We start from the raw sequence: 13,955 nt of genomic DNA, 5'->3' as shown, positions 1-13,955 counted from the left end.
ATTGTTTATTGTAGTACTTAATATTATTAACTGGAAATAAACAAATATACAAAAAGAGTCTATAGGTACCATCATCCAAGGACGAATGCATTTTTCTTCATCCAAGTGTGCTCATTCCTTGGGCAACCATACCAACCTAACCTTAAAAGACCTTGACCCTTTGTTTACTTGCTGCTTAATTTTGTGGCAGAATTTTTGAGAATACATTCTTACATACCAGCTTTTCGCCATAACGATTTTCTGGACTCCCATTCGTTTTTTTTTTTTTGGGTTTTTTGAAAATTCGTCTCTTGTGCCTAAAAAACATTATTAAGTATATAAACATAAAAAAATATCAAATTTATTTTTAAAAGAAGTATCTTCAGAAATTTTATTGATTAAAATTGAAATTTTTTTATGTACATAGAAATAATTTAGATTTCTAGTTTTTCTGTTTTGACGTTTTTATCTTAATTTTCTTTGCACTCGCTTAACTTTTTGGAATTATTTAGGACCTTATCTCATCAAATTAATTTTTTTTTAGTAAATATCGTAGGTACCGAAGTCAATCTACCAATGATCCTGCTCTGATACGGAAATAGTGTAACATGAATTTAGTCAGTTTATCGAAAGAGTCCACTGTGGTTGGCGATAAATGACTACTTAGCTCCGAGAATATGTGTCTCTGAATGTAATCCAATTGGAGCTGAAATTTGGTTACATAGTACATATTTTAATATATTTATACACTAGGGTGGGCCAATTTATGTGCGAAGTTTTTTATTTTTTTTTTTTTAACTTAACAAAGTTCTAAGCAAATCCGCCAATGGCATAATAAAGTAAAATTTTCAAATTTTCTTGCATTTTCAAGTACAAGTTGCAATTTATTTTTCATGCAACTAAGTTTCACCACAATTTGGATATTCACAAGACTGTCGCATTGTAGCCGTAATTTAATTTTTTTTTTTTTTTTTTGTTTTATCACGCTGAGGTGGCCCAAACAATCACCAAGCCTGACTTAAAGGTCAAGAAAGTTTTGTGAACTGCCTGAACTGTATAAGAAATATATTTTTATTTATTAAATTTCAATTATGTTTTTTATTAAATTAGTTCGAATTGCCCTCACATGCACCGAATTGCAAGATTTGGCTCCCAGCGGCTATTGGCTGTTAGCAGACCTAAAAAAATGCTCGCAGGTAAGAAGTTACGCTCGAATGAAGAGGTTATCACTGAAACTGAGGCCTATTTTGAGGCAAAAGATCAAGTCGTTCTACAAAAATGGTATTGAAAGGTTAGAGCGACGCTGGAATGATTGCGCTGTTCTTGATGGAAATTGTGTTGATGAATAAAGCTAACTTTGAGCAAAAACCAATCGCGCCTTTTTTTGTTAAGTCTGGGACTTTTCAGCCCATGTGTTATTGTGTGTATCTAATTTCAGTTGTATCAAAAATAAATTTCAAAAAAATAAAAACTTATTTAGCAGTTCTTTTCTTTTAAAACTAAAAAGAAGTGTGAAAAGAGGTCACTGTTGCGACCTCTGGTATGTGTTTAAGGGAAAACTAAAGCCTACAAATGGATTACTCGTGAAAAAAAGCTTGCTTGTTTTTTTTTTACAATACTTTAGCAAAATAAAGCGTTACTAAGGAAAAAGCGGCCGCTGTGGCCGAATGGGTTGGTGCGTGACTACCATTCGGAATTCAGAGAGTGAACGTCGGGTCAAATCTCGGTGAAAGATCAAAAAATTAAGAAAAAAGTTTTTTTTTAATAGCGGTCCCCCCTCGGCAGGCAATGGCAAACCTCCGAGTGTATTTCTGCCATGAAAAAGCTCCTCATAAAAAATATCTGCCGTTCGGAGTCGGGTTGAAACTGTAGGTCCCTCCATTTGTGGAACAACATCAAGACGCACGCCACAAATAGGAGGAGCTCGGCCAAACACCCAAAAAAGGGTGTACGCGCCAATTATAAAATATAAAAGGAAAAAAACTAGTTTTGAAATTTGGCAAGCTCGAAATTTTGTCTAGTCATACAAAATTGGCTCACCCTAATATGCACATGCGGAATGCTTACTCTTATATTGGCAATATCCGTAGAATATTTTGTATGTAACTTTACGAAAGGTTCCAGTATTTTCGAAGTTTGAAGTGGCTCGACGTTACACTTTATCACTTTGCCATAAACTCGCAATAGCCGATAGGTGTAGTTTATCAAATCATATCTACTTATTGTTCCATTTTGATCACGAAAATTCTCTATCAACTCGCAATTTGTTACATATAAGCTGCATAAAAAAGAAGAGGCAATGGATTATTGTGAATGTGATTACATACAAGGAGAAGCCCAAAATAAACAAGACTGGCGTCCTAGAAATATTTTTGATGGCGCCATCTTTTTACCGAAACATTTGAATTGATGAAAAAAGTTTATGGCGATGATTATCTATCTTGTGCCAGAGTTCATGAGTAGTTTACACGTTTCAGAGATGGTTGTGAGACATAATACGGGCCGCCCAAAATCAGTAATCACCGAAAACTCTATCGAAATTTTTCGTAAATTTATCAAAAATGAACTGAACGAAAGGTCTGTACACCTTTCATTCCGCACAAGTTAACTGAAGACCAAAAGTTGCTCAGAATTCAACATTCGAAAGACCTCATTAAAGAGGCGAGATGAGACGAGAACTTCCTTTACAACATTGTAACTGATGATGAAACGTGGTGTTTCCAATATGAACCTGAAACTAAGCGTGAAAGTGCTGAATGCAAGACCCCAGACGAGCCACTGTTTGTTTTTGCGATTCCTACGGAATTGTCCACAAGGAGTTCGTGCCAATGGGCCAAACCGTCAATGAAAGTTTTTATCTTGGCATTTTGAAGCGATTGTTGCATCGTATTCGTCGAATTCGCCCTGAATACCGCGAAAGAGGAAGCTGGCGTTTACTGCATGGTAATGCACCATCTCAACGATCCACTGATGACTGATTTTTTTACTAGAAATCGCATTTTAACCATCAATCACTCACCGCATTCACCTGATATGGCTCTCTGTGACTTCTACCTATTCGGAAAATTGCATTTGGCCTTGGAAGGAAAACGTTTTGCGTCCGTAGAATCCAACATCCTGAAGGACATTCCGGTCAATGACCTGAAACACTCTTTCGAAAAGCTTATAGATCGCGCAGGGGCTATTTTGAATAAATAAACTCGTCAAGTCATCAGCACAAAGCTCCTGTCGCTTCTATTATAGCTCACTCTTGTTTATTTTGGACTTCACCTTGTACATATGTGTATTTAGAGTTTACCTACTCCACTGGAATTTCCTTTGAGAGTCTACGAATTTTCGGCTCTATGATTTTCCAAGCATTTTGCAATGAGATGATTTCACAATCGGAGAAATTTGGATACAGCTTAGACACATCCATGCCCATAGTACGCGTCTTAAAACTCGAGACGACCGAAAAATTTAAAAATTGGGAACCAATATTCGTTGGTAGGAATGACATTCTGCAATTGCTTGTATTTGTATTTGCACTTTTCTGGTAATTTCAATTATTTTTTTCACGTACACTACTTGACTTTGTGTGAACCGAAGAAACGCGTTTACTTTAATTATTGAAGACTTGGCGGGCGGGTTTAAAAAACAAATATTTTATATAAAAATATAAAAAAAATATAAAAATATTGTATATTCACAAGATTATGCCTTCATTTCGTTTATTTTTTGAATAATAATTTACAATTTCAATTGAGTTGTATAGGACTATGTTTAAGTTCGTGCGGTTTTTTTTCGAAATTTGAAACTTTATTGACGTAAAATGGTTACAAATTTAATATTCAAAGTATTGTCCATCGCTTACTACTACTTTTTCCCATCTTTCTGGCAATTCACGGATTCCCTTTGTGAAAAATTCGGTCGGTTTTGCCGCAATCCACGAATCGATCCATTTTTTGACTTCATCGTAATTACGGAAGTGCTGGTCAGCCAGGCCATGTTGCATCGATCGGAAGAGATAGTAATCGGATGGCGCAAGGTCTGGACTATACAGCGGGTGGGGTAGGACATCCCATTTGAGCGTTTCTAAGTATGTTTTGACCACTTGTGCAACATGTGGCCGAGCATTGTCATGTTGCAAAATAACTTTGTCGTGTCTATCGACGTATTGCGGCCGTTTTTCTCGCAGTGCTCGGCTCAAACGCATCAATTGTCGTCGGTAGACATCCCCCGTAATCGTTTCATTCGGTTTCAGTAGCTCATAATACACAACACCCAGCTGGTCCCACCAGATACACAGCATAACCTTCAGGCCATGAATATTCTGCGCCGACGTCGATGTTGAGGCATGGCCAGGGTATCCATACGTTGCCCGACGTTTTGGATTGTCGTAATGGACCCACTTTTCATCGCCAGTCACAATTCGATGCAAAAAACCCTTTCTTTTGTGCCGTTGAAGCAGTTGTTCGCATGCCATAAAACGGCGTTCAACGTCTCTTGGCTTCAATTCATACGGCACCCAATGGCCTACCTTTCGGATCATTCCCATGGCTTTTAAACGTTTGGAAATGGTTGATTGATCAACTCCCAAAGTTTTTGCAACCTCTTCTTGCGTTTGAGCCGGATCTTGATCGAGCAATTCCTCCAATTCGGTATCCATGAACTTTGGCGGCGCACCCTCGCGTTCTTCGTCTTCCAAGCCAAAATCACCACTTTTAAAGCGTGCAAACCACTTCTGGCACGTTCGCTCAGCTAGAGCATGCTCACCATAAACTTCCACCAAGATACGATGACTTTCGGCTGCTTTTTTCTTCATATTAAAAAATTCCCCGCAAAAACACATTATTTGGCACGAAATTCGACATTTTCAAGTGTGGTAAAAATATTGTTGTTTACGCTTCAAATAAAAAACTTATACTGACGTTTGTGCCTTACGACAGTAGCTCTCCAATGAATGTTTGGAAATGTGGATCGATGGAATAATAATCAAGTTACGCCATCTGTTGTAAAACCGCACGAACTTATCGATAGACCTATTACAATTTTTCGAACAGTCCACACAAAATGAATATGCGATCGAAAGCAAGTGTGTATTTGTATTGTGGTCGTAGAATTTTAGAGGCCAATTTATTTATTTATTAATAGCCAAAATAACAACCAAATAGCTGTTAAATGGGATGTGAGTGAAGGCTGCATTTTGTCACCATTACTTTTCACTTCTGTGTTGGGCAAAATGTTGCTTGAGGCAACTAAGGAAAGGAGAAACATTCCATGGGGCCTAACTGAAAGGCTCGAGGATTTAGACTACGCTGATGGCATCTGACTTTTAAGCAGAGCCGCTGCACACATTTAAATTAAATTTAATTGTACGTAAAAGGAATTTGCTTGGCCATATGCTACGCAAACCACCCGACGAAATCGCTAGACGGGCCATTACGTGGAACCCACAAAGCAACAGACGTAGGGGAAGACCAGCTCATACTTGGAGAAAGCGGCAGGAAATCGAAATGGTGAATCTTCAGCTAAGTTAGAACAAGATCAAAAATCATACATAGGACAGAGCAGCTTGGGCAAAACTTGTTATGGCCCTTTACTCCTTAACGGAACGATAGGAAATTATATATTTGTATTTATGTATATATAAAAGAACAACATTTGGCTATATTTCAGAGTAGAACGTAAGGAGCATAACAATATTTAATATTTAAATTTGAAATCTAAAACTTTTTTCCCAGACGAGTGTATTTACGAGGGGGTCTATTTTCCAAAATTTTCTTTATTTTTTAACATAGTCCCCTTTTAGAAAGCTACACTTCTCCCAACTCTCCGGACCCCTCCAAAAATAGGATTTGTCGAACTCTCCAAAATACACCTCTCTCTCGGCGAGGGTTTCCTCGTTTGAGCTAAATTTTTTTCCCCGCGTGCCATTTCATGCTAGGGAACAAGAAAAAGTCGCCAAAAGTAGCCAGATCGGGGGTACGGAAACAATTCATGCTGTTTGGCGGCGGCAACTTCGGATGAATGTGCGGGTGCTTTATCGTGGTGAAACAGCACCTTCTTTTTCGCCAAATGCGGCCGTGTCTTTCAATTTTTTGTGAAAGCGTTCCAATAACTCACTGTAGTGTTGTTCAGCGATCGTTCTTTCTTTTTCTAAAAAATCCATGAGGAGGACACCGTTCGCATTCCAAAAAATCGTCGTCATGACCTTTCCCGGTCAATGTCACTGTCTTCGCCTTCTTTGGAGCAGATTCACTGGGAGAAATCCATTACTTTGATTGTTGCTTAGTTTCTGGTGTGTAATGATGAATCCAGGTTTCATCAACGTTGAACAACTCGACGCGAAAATTCCTTCAAACACTGCTTCGAAGTTAACAGCCGCATCCGCTTGTTTTTTGTTTGAGAGCAATATTAATTGCCCTTCCAGTCGACACTCTTATGGCCTCTGTTATTTCGCGCACTTTCGTTCGTCGATCCTCGAAATCATGTTGTGGACTTTTTGAATGATTTTCTCGATAACCACGTCTGCCGGGCATCCTGGTCGCTCCTCATCAAGAACGGAAGTTCGCCCACATTTAAATTCGTTGAACCAATATCTAACTGTGGGCATATATAGCGAAGCGTCCCCATAGACATCATCCAACTTTGCTTTTATCTCTTCGCATTTTTCCCATCCCGAAACAAAAGGCGAATTACCGAACGATCATTTCCCATCTTAGCGAAAATTACGAAACACATCTTACTGGAATAGCTGCCAAATCCAAACCAACGTATCAATCAGTCTCAAATTTGTTTTGCCGTCGTTTGACAACATACGATAATAACATCAACTTCCCTCGATAACGCCATCTGTCATCAAACACGTGTACTTATTGAACTGAAATATGAGAAAAAAAATGTAAATTGTTCGGATGAAAGTGCATTTAGGTTAAATGTAGCGCGTCGCTAGAAGTAAAAAACCTATGGCAGTCTATTATTGCGACAAACGCAGTATATCTCGGAGGGGACTGATTATATCATCCCAACGGTAACATTCAACAGGAATTTTGCAACTATCCTTTTCCATCTCAGAAGGAATGGAGTAAGGGATTCTCACTGAACAACTTCGAAACTAACTATATCTATACAGATGACTCTAAAGTGGACTGTGGTGTTGGAATAGGTATGTATATATTTTCATAGGCGTAGTACTGAAAAATATGTACGTCATCGTAATGCCTACAATGGCTTTCAGGTAGAAGTACTGGCAATTGAGGAAGCTGCACTCCAGACACTGGACTCGGCAACAACAGCAACTAGTGAAACAAAGCAGCGCGTGGAGCGAAAATTGTACCTGATGCTTTCCATTTCAATTCAACCGGGCTATTCGGTTTGAGTTACATCGAAATCGAAGAACATGACCCGAATAGCCCGGTTGAATTGAAATGGAAAGCATCACCTTAATTTGGATCTCCCGATATCGGAACATTGAAGGTATCTAGCAAAAACGCAGATGAACTGCCATGAATAACGCTCGTGCAGAATCGGTATTCACTACGAACCGCGGTTTTTAGATGGAGAGATCAGACGACATGCAAAGTCAGCAGAACGTTATGGCCCACCTACAACCTCAAACAAACGTCATCTTTGATAAACATGAAAGGACGGACCGCTTAGAGACTAACGGCAGTCATAATTTGGTCTGTCTTTTGGCTTTTGGTATGTCTTTTGGCTTACAAACTACACCGTCTCAGTTGTAAACAACCGGAGAAACAGGAAACAATCTTCCATTTCCTCTGGGAATGGTAGAATGTCCAACCTGAGCAAAGCACTATTCGAGAGTTTCGAGCAACTGTCTGGCTTAGATGTCAATAACCTCATAAGATTCCTGAACCGCACAGACTGGATATAGTCATGCTGTAAATAACCGTTAAACAAGTTGGTAGCAAGGATGAGGCAACAAAATGGTGCAGAAGGTGGCTGACGTAACCGAGATCACAACAGCAGTTTCTTTACAAAAATACTGTTATTCGGCTCTGAGCGAATTCGACAGACTCAGCTGATTGGCTGACGTTACTTGGGATGTGTATACAAAAAAACTGACATTGTGTAGGTAATATACGAAAAAAATCAACCAATGACACTTTGTTGTTGTCTGAAGAACAACTAATTGGACGAATACATGTGAAATGATCGTCCGGAATTCAGCAGCCAAATCTCAAAAGTGACGTAGTAGTCGAAGCTCCCCTCACAATTTTCTTTTTCGTCATAGTTAAAGAGCAAACCTTGTAAGCCTATCATTCTTGGGTGAAGGCCAAACCTGGCAACCGATCATCCTTGATAATGATCATATAAATATTACAAAGAATTTTTCTGTAATAACTTTAAATTTTATTGCCAAAGTATGCATACTACATAAATTGTCGGAGCAACTGTCAGAGTAAATGAATGTGATCGCCATATCGCTGCCAGAAACCCTCGTATAAAGGATCTCAATTCTCAATTAGATAACTGCGAAACCATCGTAAATGAACGTACGGGCTAAGCATTTGAAGACCTGCAGCATCACCACTAGTGTGAATAAGCTCCCCTGCGTCAAACCCTATTAGTGCGCTATAGTCACCGATCGTCATCATTTATTTCATCTAACGGTATGCCCGGGAAACATGTTTCGGCGGTTGAGTCCTGAGGAAGAGGAGTGTTAAGTAAATGGATTTAAGAGCATGGATAAGTAGGAGTTTTACCTTCTACAATATCCAGAACGTAATTGAGACAAAGTTACACGCTGAACCTCACCCCTGGTCTGAGATCCCAGACACACTTTCTTGCCAGACCAAACGAAACATCCCATCCTATTCCAGCTATACCAGCATGGCTTTCGTAAAGTGCACTGTAGCACCACAACCGAGGACTTAAGGACTCAAAACCGCCTCTGCGAACGAACCGCTCTAGTAGCAATAGAATTCTTCAAGGTTCAGCTAGCCACGCAACGCTTTTAGTTGACATGGACAAATCCATATTTCCACGGAGACCGAAAACGTGACCATGTTTGGAGATTAAACTTCAAGCAGAGGTAGATAAAGTAAGGGATACCACAAAGTGGTGTCCTTTTCACCCTGCTTTTCATCTTCATTACATCGAAACTGCCAAATCACCAGAGAGGATTTCGTTGATCTCATACGCTGACGGTTGTTGGGTATTGATGCTCGGCAACGGCATTGATAGCCATGTTCAAGAATAAACGGCTATCTCTCCGGTCTTTCTCATTTCTTCAATGCGGTAAACCCAGGAATCTCCTCTACTAAATCTACGGCAACCTTATTTACTTCCTAGACAAAGGAGGTCAAACTACCACTGGAAATCATAGTCGGTGGAGCACCAATTACGACTGTGAATATCCCCGTTTCCACGACAGTCGGTTCTACGTTACCGAAACGCCCCGGATTTATATCCGGCCAAGGACTGTCACTCCAGCAGCATTCACCGTATGTAAGTATGGGGAATGTTTATGCTGCTACAACAACAATAACAACTGTGAATATCCCAAAGTTACTGGGTGCAGTATTCGACAATTTGCACTCCTTCTCGGCGCATACAACCGCGGTTACGACTCAGGTTGAGCAAGTCAAGAAAAGTATATTAACAGGCGATCAACGACATCCACCGAAGGTTCCTTCAGGAATTCTCGCTCTTCGAATGCCATTATCGAAGCTCAACCACTTCCTATAGCAGATGACGAGCTACAAATGTCTCGTGAGATCCGAGTTAGCCTGGCTCGTGTGGATATTGTAGCAGTTTATATTATTCCCTATCCAAAATTGACCCATAAATTTTCAACATATGCGAAGGTACCTTGCATAAGCACAACGAATTCTTCACATTACCACTCATCTAGCATAACTTTCCTTCCGGTCGCACCCTGAAACCTGTTTCCTGGGCCTACTGTGAGATGAAATAGACGCGGGAGGCGACGACTTCACTTCACCCCTCTGAATAGAGTTTTGTAAACTGATACAACATCAAAAACAACAAGAAAACATTACTCTCATGTAATGTTTAAAATCCTAATAGTTTTGTATATGTATGAGTGAACACCCAATATGTAAAATCCCTAGTAACTAGTTCCCCACTAGTAATCAAAAAGCAGTAGAGGCGGTTGATAGCTCCTTCATAGATGTCCAACAGCACGACGAACCCAAATGTGGGGAGATTATAGTTTTCCGTTTAGATTTTATGCAGGTTTTACCATAGCAAGTTTTTGTCGAAGGTATACCCAGGTGAGTCCAAGAAAGAGTGGAACTGATTTGCCTGCAGGGCAATCTTCAGCACCAGAGGTAATCTCAGGCTCACAAAACTTTAAATTTTGTTTTTTGCTAGTCTTCACAGCTACCAACACAGATTTTCACAAGTAATTTCAATGTGCCTTAGAGTAATATCTCTTCTTCTTCTTGATCGGCGCGCTAACCGCTTACGCGATTTTGGCTTAAGGGGGGGAGGGGGGTAGGGTTTTTAGGGTAAAAAAAAATCGATTTTGGTTTATTTGAGAAAATGAATGTACATAATCTCAAGAATGTTGTGTGCAAATTTTAAGTCAATCGGTGCAAAACTCACAAAGTTAGAGCATTATAACCGTTGGCCGCTCCGACTCGGCTACCTGCTATAGAAAACTTTAAATCGATTTTCTGGAAAACGACGTTTTTCAAGTCGGTGTACACTTTTTCTCTGAATCTACTCGACCGATCTTCCTGAAATTTTGTACACACTTTCTCTACATAATTACCGAGGGAGGTTTTTTTTTCAATTTTTATTTATTTTACAATAAACAATATTATGCGATTTATCGCCTAAAAATCGCACTTCTACTTCAAATGTTAAAAAATTTTGAAAAAAAAAAATTTTTTAATAAAAACTCGACAGGGTTACCTCGGACAATTGATTACCTAATGAAAACTCTTTGATTTTTTGATTTCAGATGATCCAGTGCTGAGAAAAACTGTCCACGGCAAATTGCCTTTTTTTCGCGACGTCTGCGTAGATCTGCTGTCAACGGCTCAATTTTGTATATTTTCTTGTGAAAATTTTTGAAAATATTTTTGAAATATAATATGAGTTTACAGTATACTAATTGGATAAATAAATTTACATGAATCATCTTTCCAAAAAAAAATCATAAATAAGTGCATATTTTTAGTGGAATTAACCCTACCACCAGCTGGTACTGCATCGAATACTTTTAGAGCCGAAGCGTTTGTATCCATTTGGAAGAAGTGACCTAGCCAACGAAGCCGTTGGATCTTCATTCGCTGCGCTACGTCTATGTCGTCGTAAAGCTCATACATCTCATTGCTCCATCGCCTGCGATACTCAGCGTCACCAACTTGCAAAGGTCCAAAAATCTTCCTCGCAAACACTCCAAGGAACGCGTCATCGGATATTGTTATCATCCAAGCTTCCGTTACTACTCAATTGCCAAACTCATTAGCACTTCTAAAAGGTAACACAAATAAAAAACAAATATACAGGTAAGCTTAGATTTATTTTGTCTTCTTTATCAAATCCCGATTCCGTTTTTGGCTATAAATTTCAATTTCTTCGAAAACCAGGTTCTTGGCGCAATTAAAAAAAGTCCTGAAAACAAGCACTGCACAATAAATTTAAGTTTTAAACAAAAAATATGATTCAAAACAAGAGGCGAAATGTTTTCACCAAGTTATTTTAAGCTAAATTGTTTGTTCTTACGCTTCAACACTTCAGAAAATTTGCGCTCTTGGCAGGTCATTACACACCTGACAATTTGGATAACTTGAAGATGAAAAAATAAAATATGTATAATAAAAATGGTAAGGTTTTGAAACATATGCATCTTACTTAAAAAAAATTCACTACTAAAATATTAACTTATACTATCGCTATCGGCTCACAAATGTAAATGTATCAAAATATATAATTCTTACTATAGTATGGATCGTAGAAAAACAAACAATAGTTAGAGAAAAAATGGGCATAACAGAGCTTGCTGCAAAAATCTCCAATTATAATTAGTAGTACACGATAAATTTAATACGTTGTGGATAAAATTTTAGTTGTTATTTAAACAGTACTTGTTTGTATATAATTTTAAATAAAATACTGAATTATCTGATGAATGATATTAAATATAACTCTACCGCTCCTATCGAAAACGCAGAAGCTATAGTATTTTTTGTTTTTGCTACAAGATTCGCCCTCCATTCAAATATATATACGAAACATCATATTTGGTTTGAGCTTTTTGTTGCACATAGGGCATTTATGTGTCAACCGTATGGCTTCCCGTATACATCTGGCACAGAAAACATGACCACACTTGGTGGAGGTAGGCTCATTATTAATGCAACTCTCCATGCATACAGGGCACATAAATGGTGTACGTTCATTTTCATTTCCACCCAAATTGTCACAATGCGCACCAGGCACCCAATTTGGCGTTTCCTTATTGTTGGCATTTGTCTGTTCTTTGGTTGCGCCTATATTTGTTGTTGACGTTGAAGCGAGCGAAGAGAGAGAGCGTCGCGATGAAGATCTGCCAGCGTCCGTTGAACGGCGTGAAGCAATCAGACTACGTCGTATCGCATTATCATATTTTGTATGATTTACGTTAGAGTCGGGAATCGGCGGCATTCTACTATAATGGTTATTCCTTGTACGAGCAATATTTCGACAGAATGTTGGAGTAGAAAGATCAACAACTTCGTCATCACTTGGAGATATAATAATTACATCGTCACTAACATTTAATGGACCTGAAGCCCTACTTGGTGCGGGCATGTACATAGAATCACTCAAATCAATTACTTCCACTGGAGTTGGCGAGCGCACAGAAATAGTGGATTGTGCTGCAAAGAAGAGATATACATAATTTCTATTAGCATAATGTATGGTTAAATGTTAAATGAATACAAGCATTGGCATTGACAAGTAAAGCGATTCTTCTGTTGCGCATTGCACATTAGACGACTAACCTGAACCACGTGGAGGTGTATTTTGAGCTGAAATGCAATGCAGTTTTATTAAATTTTCAATTTAATTTTGAAGGAGAATTTTAACTTACGAGATCTTTTCTTAGTCTTATTTTGTGGACTACTGGGTAATGCTAGTCTCAAACGCTTCTCAACGAGTTGATCCTGTTCCATCGTCACTGAACGCAAATTGTTCTCCAATAACTGACAAAAACTATCTACTACAAATACAAAATAATTCTCAATACACATTCCTTTATGATTTTTTGCTCTGTGAATACTTCGGTGAATTTCACGATCGATCTCTCTGCTTGACGGTGTAGACATGGTAGTCGTACGTATGGAACATGTAGGTGGTGTCCTTGGCGACTTCGGAGTGTTAAAACTGGCAATACCAAGTTGACCACTGCTATCGCTGCTATTGTGTGATCTGGGTCCCGTCATTGGTATCACTGGGCTTGATGGTGAGAGCCGTGGCCGCTCTAACATGTCGTAAACGGATTCTATCAATAAATTTGTGTCAGCGATTAAAGCATCCAATTCACCCTCCTAAAATAGCAGAAATAAATGGAACCGTTATGAAGCTTCAAAAGTGAGTTGCGCGCTACAAGTTACCTCAGGCAAACTATTTGCCGCCTTTTTAAAATCACTCATGTCTCAGATGACGTCTATATAATTATTAGCTTTCGCAAATAATTTAGAATTTGAGTTATTCTTCGAACCAGGTAAATAATTGAAAAACAAACGAACAAATTCAACCAAACACCGAAATTTAACTATCACAGATTAGAAATGCAGCTGAAATTTTTGACAATCACAAAAATTTTGTTGTAATAGATGTGGAACCGTAAATTTTCGATTACAGATTTCAGAATATTGCCGTATTTTCAATTAATTAATTTTCAAACGTTTCACTTTTTTTTAGTCGAGATATTATTTAGCAAAAATAATTAGGTAATTACGGACACTTTGTAGATCATTATTTATAGATATTGTTTTATTTCAATTTATTTA

At 38.5% G+C, this 13,955-nt stretch overlaps 2 protein-coding genes across 4 annotated transcripts; both read right to left on the bottom strand.

Moving 5' to 3' along the window:
• Positions 1-339: 339 nt before the first annotated feature.
• LOC129253057 (uncharacterized) lies at positions 340-3,706 on the bottom strand. Of its 2 annotated transcripts, none has more exons than XR_008583693.1 (3): positions 3,278-3,705; positions 2,047-2,257; positions 340-685 (listed from the first exon to the last, which is right to left on the bottom strand). XR_008583693.1 is itself a non-coding variant. In XM_054891295.1 (3 exons), the coding sequence occupies exons 1-3, from the start codon at positions 3,476-3,478 to the stop codon at positions 545-547; spliced, it is 549 nt and encodes a 182-aa protein (XP_054747270.1). In that variant the 5' UTR covers positions 3,479-3,706; the 3' UTR covers positions 340-544. The 2 variants fall into 2 exon arrangements, 1 of the variants encoding a protein (XP_054747270.1); XM_054891295.1 differs by having other exon boundaries at positions 3,282-3,706.
• Positions 3,707-11,460: 7,754 nt separating this feature from the next.
• LOC129236027 (uncharacterized) lies at positions 11,461-13,769 on the bottom strand. 2 transcript variants are annotated; one of them, XM_054870200.1, is made up of 5 exons: positions 13,557-13,769; positions 13,223-13,490; positions 13,034-13,159; positions 12,945-12,971; positions 11,461-12,818 (listed from the first exon to the last, which is right to left on the bottom strand). In XM_054870200.1, exons 1-5 carry the CDS (start codon positions 13,593-13,595, stop codon positions 12,175-12,177), a joined length of 1,104 nt encoding a protein of 367 aa, XP_054726175.1. In that variant the 5' UTR covers positions 13,596-13,769; the 3' UTR covers positions 11,461-12,174. The 2 variants fall into 2 exon arrangements, with proteins under 2 accessions (XP_054726175.1, XP_054726174.1); XM_054870199.1 differs by having other exon boundaries at positions 13,034-13,162; positions 13,557-13,767.
• Between the last annotated feature and the right edge of the window lie 186 nt (positions 13,770-13,955).

The sequence above is a fragment of the Anastrepha obliqua genome, chromosome 1 (genome assembly GCF_027943255.1).
Source record: "Anastrepha obliqua isolate idAnaObli1 chromosome 1, idAnaObli1_1.0, whole genome shotgun sequence".
Classification (NCBI taxonomy): Eukaryota; Metazoa; Arthropoda; class Insecta; order Diptera; family Tephritidae; genus Anastrepha; species Anastrepha obliqua.
This window is presented reverse-complemented; position numbering and strand designations above follow the sequence as displayed.